Genomic DNA, 10,138 nt, shown 5'->3' with positions numbered 1-10,138 from the left:
ATACTACAATGCTAGGAAACTCAGTGTTCACTAACACGGTTTACATGGACCAATTAGTGTGCAAAAGAGTGTGCCTTACAACTCTCACACAACTGTAGTAGACAGTGCCACATAGTGTAAATAAGCTCTCTGATTCTAAGGCAGCAGTGATTCAGTAATAAAAACAAAATAAGGATTTGATGTAGAAAAATGACAAACATTTACAGACAAATGGCCATATTATGCTCCTGGCTACACTGGTGCAGTCCTGAAGTCAATTAAGCTGCACCAGTATAAACAGAAGAGATTACTAAGACAGCCTTCCTGTGAAGGACAATCATCAGTGGCTGACAGAAGCAGTTACTGACTTAGACCCCCCAACTAACAGCCTTTTTCTATGTATTTTCAGAGATGCTCCACGGATTTGTGTTTCCACAGCAATTTGCAAGAACAATTATAAATATTAAGTATAAATATATATGGAGTTGGTGGAAATACTGTTTGAGGAAGGGATATAAGCGACCAGTCGCTTATGCTTATTGGATAGTCAAGTAGTAACCCAACTAGTTCCCCACACCCCGCCTTGCTAGAAAGAGACAGTAAGTGGGGGTGGAGCAGGAGCCCTTGCTGGGGGGAGCCAGCTCCCCCCAGAACTGCCTTTCGGTGAGGGGGCAGGGGCGCAGTGGGGAAACGATGCCCTTGTGGGGCTCTTGTATATTTCAAAGGCTGAAGCGCTGCAATGGGAACATGGGGCCAGCGGCGACTGCTTCAGTCCCCACTGGCCCTGTGCTCCCTGTGGTGCCCTCCCCCCACGGACCCTATGAAAAGGCAGCAAGGGGAAGGAAACAGGAGCCAGTGCTGTGGGGAGCCAGCTTAAAAGCTGGATCCCTGTAGCACCGTGACAAGGGTGCCATCTGTTCCTCCCCACCCCGGTTCCTCTATCAGAGGCAGTTGGGGGAATAGGAGAGAGAGCTGCGAAGCAGCCCCTGTTTGCAGGGGTCCCAGTGGGGAGCTGGGCCCCACTGCAGACAGGGTCTGCTGCCGCCAAGCAGCCCCTGTTCATGGCAGCCAGAGCTGGCTGTGGACATGGACTGCTGCCAGAGCAGCCTCTGCCCACGGCCAGCCCTGTCCACTACGAACAGGGACTGCTGGACTCAGTGCAAGCCAGGACCAAGCCGTCCTGGCTCGTGCTGATCACTGCGCCTCTGCATTTTAAAGGTAGCAAGAGCTTGGCAGCTCTTAATACATTTAAAATGCAGAGCTGTAGTGCGGGTGGCTCCTGGAGCTGGCACAAGCTGGGACTGTTTAGTCCCAGCTTGAGCCGGCTCCTGGAGATACCCCCACTGAGGCTCTGCAGAGTGGTCCTATTGACTAATCTATATGAATTGATAACCATATTTTAACATCTTTGGTTTGAAGTCAGAAAATGGAAGAATGCATGTCAATTCTGATAGAACTGATGAATACAAATGTAACCCTTCCACTGGGTAGGCCTGGCAGCAACCAGGGCCGGGTTCAATATCTAGGGGTCCATCTTTCACAGAACGAGCTCGAGCCCGCACCCAGTAGCCTGGGAAATTCACACACCCCGGGTGCCTCCGAGAGGCAATGCTTCCCCACTCGCAAGCACAGAGTCTGTGTGTCAAAAAGAAACTTTTAATGAGAGAGAGGGGGGGGGGGGTCACATGGCATGATCTTGGGAAAATACCACAGAGTTCATAGCCCCCTCCCCTATGAGTAACTTTCCCAGCTCAAAAGGATTGAGCAATGTCTTTTGCCTCTCAGGCTCCCCAGTTCAACAAGGTAAGTATTCTGTTCAATTACCCAAACTTTCTCTGTACCCCACATCAAACGCCCCACTTACGGCTCTGTCTAGTCAGTGCAGACCCTGACGACTCTACTCCTTGAGCCTGAGGCTATGCCACCTTTGTGCTGCTCCTACCGGCCGCCGCTCCTGCTGGCCACCTGCCGCTGCTCCTGCCAGTCATTCCCACCAGCTGCTCCACTGGCTGCAATGGCTCTGGCTTCCGGCCAAACCATTGATTTCAGCTCTTAATGATTTCAACTCTATCCACCATCTAGGATGGCCAAAGATTCCAGCTTCCACTGGACTAGCAAAAAGACTCCTCATGAAGTCTGCTTTAGGTTTGTCCTTAAAACCAGGGGGAAAGGGGCAGGTTGAGCCAGTCTTACAGCTCACATCTGGCAGGCATGAAGCAGGCTGACTCAAGCCCTCCGCCCCCCCCCCCCCCAACTCAGTTCACTAAACTCTGACAGGGGGGAGGTTTGTTCCTCTGAGACCTCTTACAATGATGGGGTCTCTCCTGTAAGCACTGGTGTCATATTTTACAGTTCCCACATTTAGGGGTAGCATGACTTAAGACTCCCACAACAGCCCCAAATTAGTTACAATACACCACATTCCATTCCAACACTGATCCTCCATCAGGGCTGGCTAAATTGGATTTACATAGCCACACCTCGGATTCCTTCACCCTCCTGGCATGAGCTGTATTTACATAGCAACAATTAACAGCTCTGCAAGATAATTAACTAAACAATTGGAGTGAGCACACCCACTCCCAGTGCAGCGCTCTCCTTTTAGCTGGCTGATAGCAAGCAGAAATTCAGCCCCACCCTACACAAGTAACAGCAAGTTAGTGACAAAAAGCAGTTAGCAATGCCAGTGTTATCACAGTACTACAGTCATTATAGCTACTTTATATATTTGGAATACAGTTTCATTGCACGCTGTATGTATCCATGTGGCTTCTGCATTTGCAACCCACAAACAGGGCTATACGAAGGAGGTATACATATTTTATAGCCACATACACAGGGATTATAGGACACAAGAATTTAAAGGTCCTTGTGGATCACTGAGTCCAACCCCCTCACCACTACACTCTTTCTTAAAACTAGCTAGGTTGTTTTCCTTCTACTCTTATTAGAAAACTGTTTCTATACCTCATTCCTTTGATGGTTGGAAACCTAATTTCCAACCTATTTTTATCCATGACCAGTTTGTACTCAATGATCTGGAGAAAGGAGTAAACAGTGAGGTGGAAACATTTGCAGATGATACTAAACTGTACAAGATAGTTAAGACCAAAGCAAACTGAAGAGCTTCAAAAAGATCTCACCAAAGTAAGTGATTGGGCAACAAAATGGCAAATTAAATGTAATGTTGGTAAAGGTAAAAAAGCATCAGAGGGGTATCTGAGTGAGTCTCTGATGGGAAAAAGTTAAAAAACAACAAATAGTCTAGTAGCACCTTAAAGACTAACAAGACATGTAGATGGTATCATAAGCTTTTGTAGGGGCAACCCACTTCATCACATGGTAAATGTAAAGTAATGCACATTGAAAAAAATAATCCCAACTATACATACAATATGACGGGGACTAGTTTAGCTACAACTACTCAGAAGAGAGATCTTGGAGTCATTGTGGACAGTTCTCTGAAAACAGCCACTTAATGTGCAGCAGCAATCAAAAAAGCAAACAATATTAGGAATCATTAAAAAAGGGATAGAGAATAAGACAGAAAATATCTTATTGCCTCTATATAAAAACATGGTATGCCCACATCTTGATTATTGCATGCAGATGTGGTTGTCTGATCTCAAAAAAAGATATATTGGCATTGGAAAAGGTTCAGAAAAAGGCAATGAAAATGATTAGGGGTTTGGAATGGATCCTATATGAAGAGATTAAAAGACTGGTACTTTTCATCTTAAAAAAAGAGGAGACTAAGGGGGGATATGATAGAGGTCAATAAAATCATGACTAGTATAGAAAAGTGAATAAGGAAAAGTTATTTACTTATTCCCATAATGTAAGAACTAGGAGTCACCAAATGAAATTAATAGGTAGCAGGTTTAAAACAAACAAAACCACGCAGCATATGGTGGCCTGTGGAACTCCTTGCCAGAGGAGTTTGTGAAGAGCAAGACTTTAGCAAGGTTCAAGAAAAAACTAGATAATTGCATGGAGATTAGGTCCATCAATGGCTATTAGCCAGGATGGGTAGGAATGGTGTCCCTAGCCTCTGTCAGAGGCTGGGAATGGGTGATGGGAGAGGAATTGTTTGAAGATTCCCTGCACTCCCTCTGGGACATCTGGCATTGACAGAATACTGGGCTAGATGGACCTTTGGTCTGAACCAGGATGTTCTTATGTACCCATTTGTTCTTGTGCCAACTTTGTCCTTTAGCTTAAATTGCTCTTCTCCCTCACTGCTGAGTATCTCCATATGTATTTACAGATAATCATAAGTGGCCTCTATATTTATTCTGAAGAGGCAATACTTCATAGTAACTTGCAAAAACTAAAATCATAGTCCTGATTTTCTTTCATTTGTTACTTTTGTTCATCTTGAGGTATTTTGTTGAATACTCGAGTACTGACGATTGAACTTGATCCTTTTTTCCTGAAGATACTTCATGAAACAAGAGCACATAGGAAAGATACAGCCAGTTGAAAAGCTATTACATTTTGAATTTTTTATTTAGCAAATGCAAATATTTTACAGCACTTGAAAATTTCAGTGGTGTGCATAACTATGTTCCTTTATTTTCTTTTCATAGACATCAAAATAAATAGGAAAATTGAAATTTTGTTTTGAGTTTGGAAGTTTTGCCATTGACTTTAGAGGAATCAGGTTTTTATCCAAAGTATATACACTTAATGTAAAGGAAAGTAAGAGGCCCACAAGAATCAAAATAGAAAGCATGTAACTTTATTAGAAAAAAAAAAGATTCAGGCCCTATAAAAATTTGCAAACTGTTATTTTGTTAGGTGTCCATCCACTCAGTAGGACACTCAATGAAATAATAGTTCAGAGATGTGTTCAGCTGTTATTGTAGGAATATGTTTAATTTTACAAGAATGAAAGAAGATATCCATCAGTATACCATGCTTTATCTGTCCCAACCAGAGATATATTGCACTCCACTAGCATATATGGTGGCACAACACGTCAAGAGCATGTAAGTTATTTTGAAACAAAGTTGAGAAGTATTGGTTGTATGCACCAATCTGATTCCCTGAAAATATAAGGGAGAAGTTAAGTTTTAAATTATTTGTATATAAAAAATGTCTGCAGTTTGTCAAATTAAAAGCAAAATCTTAATTTCTCCAGCATCTTTACAATTTTTAAAAATTGCCACCACAATTACTAACTTTGACCTATACTGTTTCCCCCCCCTCCCCCGCCCAAGTGTGGAATAAAGAAAAATTGATGGTGGGGTCTTAATATACAATGTAAGGAGAAACAGATTTTCAAAAAGAAGAAGTTACCTGTGAAGTAACGATTGTTCTTTGAGATATGCCCCGGGGGAGCTCCACTCTTGGTGTCAGGTCCCGTCCCATCCCGGTGCCGCGGTTCAGAGAATTCTCATAGCCGTGCTCTGCCGGACCGCGCACGTGCGGCTTCTCTGAAGTGCCGTTTGCGCCTTTGATCAGCCATGCGTGGACCAGCAACCGTTAGTTCCTCTCACCCACTCATCTGAAAGAAAAAGAAACAATCCCGGAGCGGGGAGGAAGGGTGGGTCATGGAGCACCCACGGGGCACATCTCGAAGAACAATCGTTACTTCATAGAGTGAGTAACTTTTTCTTCTTCTTCTTCGAGTGGCCCCATGGGTACTCCACTCTTGGTGACTTTGGAGCAGTACCCAAATTGCCCAAGGGCTCAGGAATTAAAGTTTATGACCACGATTGAGTACTGCCATAGCCACCGAGGAGTCTGAAGCAAAATGCTTAATTATGGCATAATGTTTCATAAAGGTAACATTAGAGGACCACGTTGCTGCCCTGCAAATGTCACAAAATAGAACTCCTCTAAGAAAGGCCGTAGTAATAGATACCGCTCTGGTAGAATGGGCCTTAGGAGGGCACAGCAGAGGTTTTCCACGTATAGAAGAACACATAGATATGCATGAAACTATCAGTCTCGAAATGCACTAAGCCAGTGGTTGCCCTTTTGAACGGTCCGCTAATGATATTAAACGGTCTGTTTTCCTAAAGTCCTTCGTTCTGTCAATGTAGAACACCAAGGCTCTCCTTATATCCAGTGTGTGTGATGTCGCTTCTTGTACTGAGGCATGGGGTTAGGAAAGAAGCATGGTAGGACCTCCGGTTCATTGATGTGAAAATCGGAGAAGACCTTTGGAATAAAGGCTGGGTGAGATCTCAGCATCACTGAGCCTTTAGAAAAAACGTATAAGAAGGCGAAGCCATGAAGGCTGCTATCTCACTCTACGAGCTGAGGTAAGGGCTAGGAGAAACAAAAGTTTGATGCTAAGTATGTGTAATGGAATGGTGGCTAGAGGCTCAAACGGAGGGCGAGTCAAAGTTTCCAATACTAGATCCAGATTCCACGGAGGTGGAGGGGGTCTCCGAGGTGGACCAAGGTTTGTGAGCCCCTTCAGGAATCTCTCTGTGGTAGGATGTGCGAATAAAGAGGATGATGGAAAGCATTAAATGCTGCCAAATGCACCCGTAGAGAAGCTATTGCCAGCCCATTGTCATAGAGCTGTAAAAGTACTCTAATATACAAGGTAAGGTTGCAGAGCGAGGATCCAGATTATTGTTCGCACACCATGTCTGGAATCTGGACCATTTAGCTGTATATGTCGCTTGTGTAGATTCCTTCTTACTGTGCATTAACACCTGTTTGACCCGTTGAAAACAGAGTTGTTCAGAATCCCTAAACCAGCGAGCACCCATGCCGTGAGGTGAAGAATCTTGGGTCTCAGAGGCTCAGGGATCCATTGTCCTGGGTCAAGAGATTCGAGAAAAGAGGTAGGGGGTGTGGTACCCTTATCGACATCTGGTGGAGCATCGAGTACCAGGGTTGGCGAGCCCACGCCTTGGCTATAAGAATCACTCGAGCGCCTTCGATGTTGATTTTCCCCAAGAACCCTGGGTATTAGAGCCACTGGGGGAAAGGCATACAACAGCATCCTTCCCCAATGGAGAAGAAAGGCATCTCTTAGTGAATGACATCCTATGCCGCCTCTGGAACAATAGGCGGGACACCTCATATTGCTTTCCGTCGCAAACAAGTCTATTGTCGGAAACCCCCACCGAGCAAATATCTGACCCAAAACGTCCATGCAGATTTCCCACTCGTGGTCATGGGGAGAGCACCTGCTGAGTGAGTCTGCTATTGAATTGTCGACACCCGGTAGGTAGGATGCTGTTAAAACAGTACTGTTGTGGATACACCAGTTCCATAATCGGACGCTTTCCGCACAGAGAGAATGGGATCTGGCGCCTCCCTGCCTGTTGATATAAAGCATGGTTGCAATGTTGTCCGTCAGGATTCTGGTAGTTGTATTCCGTATCTGGGACTGAAAATGCTTGCAAGCATGCCGCACCGCCTGTAACTTGAGCACATTGATATCCAATAGCATTTCTTGTGTCGACCAGCGTCCTTGGATCATCAGATTGTTCATGTGTGCTCCCCGACCCATAAGGGAAGCATCTGTCGTTATTTGCCTTGTAGGTTGTGGGTGATGAAAGGGGATGCCGGTAAGACGATTGCTCGGTTTGGTCCACCACTAGAGGGACTATAGTATATGCTGTGGTACCACTACTGGTTTGTGGACACTGTGCTTCGCTGGGATGTAAACCGTGGCTAACCAATGCTAGAGGCAACGAAAATGTAACCTTGCGTTCTGCACTACGATGGTAGAGGCAGCCATGTGGCCCAATAGTTGTAAGCAGACGCGTGTGGGAGTTGTTGGAGCATGCATCACAGTATGCACAAGGTCTTGGATTGCCGCAAAATGTTCCGTCGGTAGGTAAGCACGTGCCATGGTTGAGTCAAGCCGTGCACCTATAAAAATCAGATCTTGAGACGGAACCAGTGATGATTTTTTTACATTTATGAGAAGGCCCAGCGATGCAAACTCATTGGACACTGTTTGCACCATTTGACATGGCTCCATATATGTTGAGCTCCTGACAAGACAATCGTTTAAATAGGGGAATATTGTCACTCCCATCCTGCATAAGCGGGCCGCCACTACCGCTAAGGTTTTGGTGAAAACCCTGGGGGCACACGCTAGTCCGAACGGTAAAACCCGGTATTGAAAATGTTTGTCTCCCAGCTGGAGTGGAAGAAAATGTTTGTGTGCCATGTGAATAGTGACATGGAAGTAAGCGTCCTGCAAGTGGAGGACTGCAAGCCAGTCTCCATTGTTCAACAACGGAATAATAGTTGTTAAAGTCACGATCTTGAATCAAAGTTTTCGAAGGTGGCGATTTAACTTTCCAAGATCTAAGATGGGTCTCCATCCTCCCAATTTCTTTGGTGAGAGAAAATATCGGGAGTAAAATCCTTTTCCCCAAAATTGTTTGGGTACTCTCTCTATTGCTTCGATTGCGAGCAAACGCTGAACTTCTTGTCTAAGCAGTTGCTCGTGAGAGGGGTCCCTGAAAAGGGACGGGGTAGGGGGTGAGGTAGGGGGAATGGAGAGAAAGGGGATGGAGAGACCGGACTGTATCACCTCTAGTATCCATTTGTCTGTGGTGATGCTGGACCAATAATGGTGGTATGGTCTCAGCCGATGGTGGAAGAGGTGGAGATCATTGTTTTCCGCGTTGACTGTGGAAGGCATGCCTGCATCCTCAATGGAGGAGTCAAATCTGCTGTTTGGCTGAAGATTGATTGGACGAACGGTTTTGTTGGGGTTGTTTTCATTGAGGACGTTGCCTAAGGCGTTGGTTCTCCATAGTACACATTTGTTGTCTCGGGAAATTAAAATCATATCTCCGCTGATAAGGATAATAGTGCCTACATCTGAAGGGAGGTGTGTACATCCCCAGTGTACGTAGGGCAATGCGGGAATCTCTGCCCTAGTGAAGGACTTCAGCGGTGTTTTTCGCAAAAGCTTAAGCTTATCAAAAGGCAGATCCTCAACTTTGCTTTGTAGCTCTCTTGGTGCTCCTGCAAATGAAAGCCATGAAGAGGCATTGTTAGGGCTGGTAAGGGTGGCTGAATGTCTGCTTGATCCCCGCTTTCGCTGCTTTGTGCTTTGTCAATTTCAGTTCTTTAGCACTTAGCCGTAGCGCTTTCAAAATAACAGGGATTCTGAAGAGAATTTTTTTTTCTTTAAACAGAAGAACAGGAACACGACTAACAGTCAAACTTCTAACTATTTACAGATGAAAAATCTACTAGGATCATTTCTGAGAGAAGAAACATAGAAGAACACAGGAAGCTCTGACTGCCACCTGAGGCGGTTGAGAGGAACTGACGATTGCCAGTCCGTGTGCGGCTGATCAAAGGAACGAACTGCACTTCAGAGAAGCCGCACATGCGCGGTCCGGCGGAGCACGGCTATGAGAAGTCTCTGAACCGCGGCGCCGGGACGGGACCCGACACCAAGAGTGGAGCACCCACAGGGCCACTCAGAGAAGAAGTTAATAGTCCCTAATTAATTCATACACGACACACATGCACAAATGTACACCTACTTAAAAATCAGTCCCTAAATTCAAATCCATTCCACTACTATCCCACTACTCCTATAAAAGTTAACTTACTTTAAATAGCTCCAAATGGATTAAAAACCTTTCCGGAACTTTCCACGAGGTCTTCCTAAATCCTTTTCGATTTCTTTTTTCAGCTGAAATTGCTTGAATCTTTCTGCCATTGAAATAAGCTCTTCAGGAACTGGCTGAAAATTAGAAAGCTATGTTATGGAGAATGTTGATTCTAAGTGATTCTTTACGTTATACAGTTATATGCCCGTGAAGTCAACAACAAGTATTTATTCAGAATGTTTTCTATTATTCTGTGACTTGTTACTTTGCAACTGAATACTAGATCAGCACATCAAGAAAAACAAAGGTAAGGGAAGATATCTTTCCACCTAAAAATTTAGAAAAGTCTTTTGTACCTTAAACGATAAATTCGTTGGTGTTATGGCACTGTATTTCCAGTGTAGATAGATGAAAAAACAACATCTTTGCAGCTAAAAAAAAATCCTAGAGTGTATTTCAAAGACTTCTGCCTTTTGAGTTAAATTGAGAAAAAGTTTTGAGAAAATGACAAAATTAAAGTAGGTTAAAATTGGGCCCTTGATAATCCACTTGAATTGTATGTGATATACTCCATTTCTGCAGCCATAGTTTTACACCTACAA

General features: G+C 44.4%; 1 protein-coding gene across 2 annotated transcripts in view; it reads right to left on the bottom strand.

Moving 5' to 3' along the window:
- Positions 1–4,501: 4,501 nt before the first annotated feature.
- DDX43 (DEAD-box helicase 43) overlaps positions 4,502–10,138 on the bottom strand; it is a 73,323-nt gene continuing 67,686 nt past the window's right edge. For both annotated transcript variants that reach the window (XM_075923770.2, XM_075923771.2), the window contains exons 16-17: positions 9,537–9,670; positions 4,502–5,027 (exon numbers count right to left, since the gene is read on the bottom strand). In XM_075923770.2, coding sequence (XP_075779885.2) covers positions 9,557–9,670 — 114 coding nt within the window. In that variant the 3' untranslated portion in view covers positions 4,502–5,027; positions 9,537–9,556. The remainder of the gene's footprint in view (positions 5,028–9,536; positions 9,671–10,138) is intronic.

Source organism: Pelodiscus sinensis, chromosome 3 (genome assembly GCF_052426305.1).
Source record: "Pelodiscus sinensis isolate ZL-2025 chromosome 3, ASM5242630v1, whole genome shotgun sequence".
Taxonomy (NCBI): Eukaryota; Metazoa; Chordata; order Testudines; family Trionychidae; genus Pelodiscus; species Pelodiscus sinensis.
The sequence above is the reverse complement of the archived record's forward strand: the minus strand, read 5'-3'. Positions and strand labels throughout refer to the sequence as shown.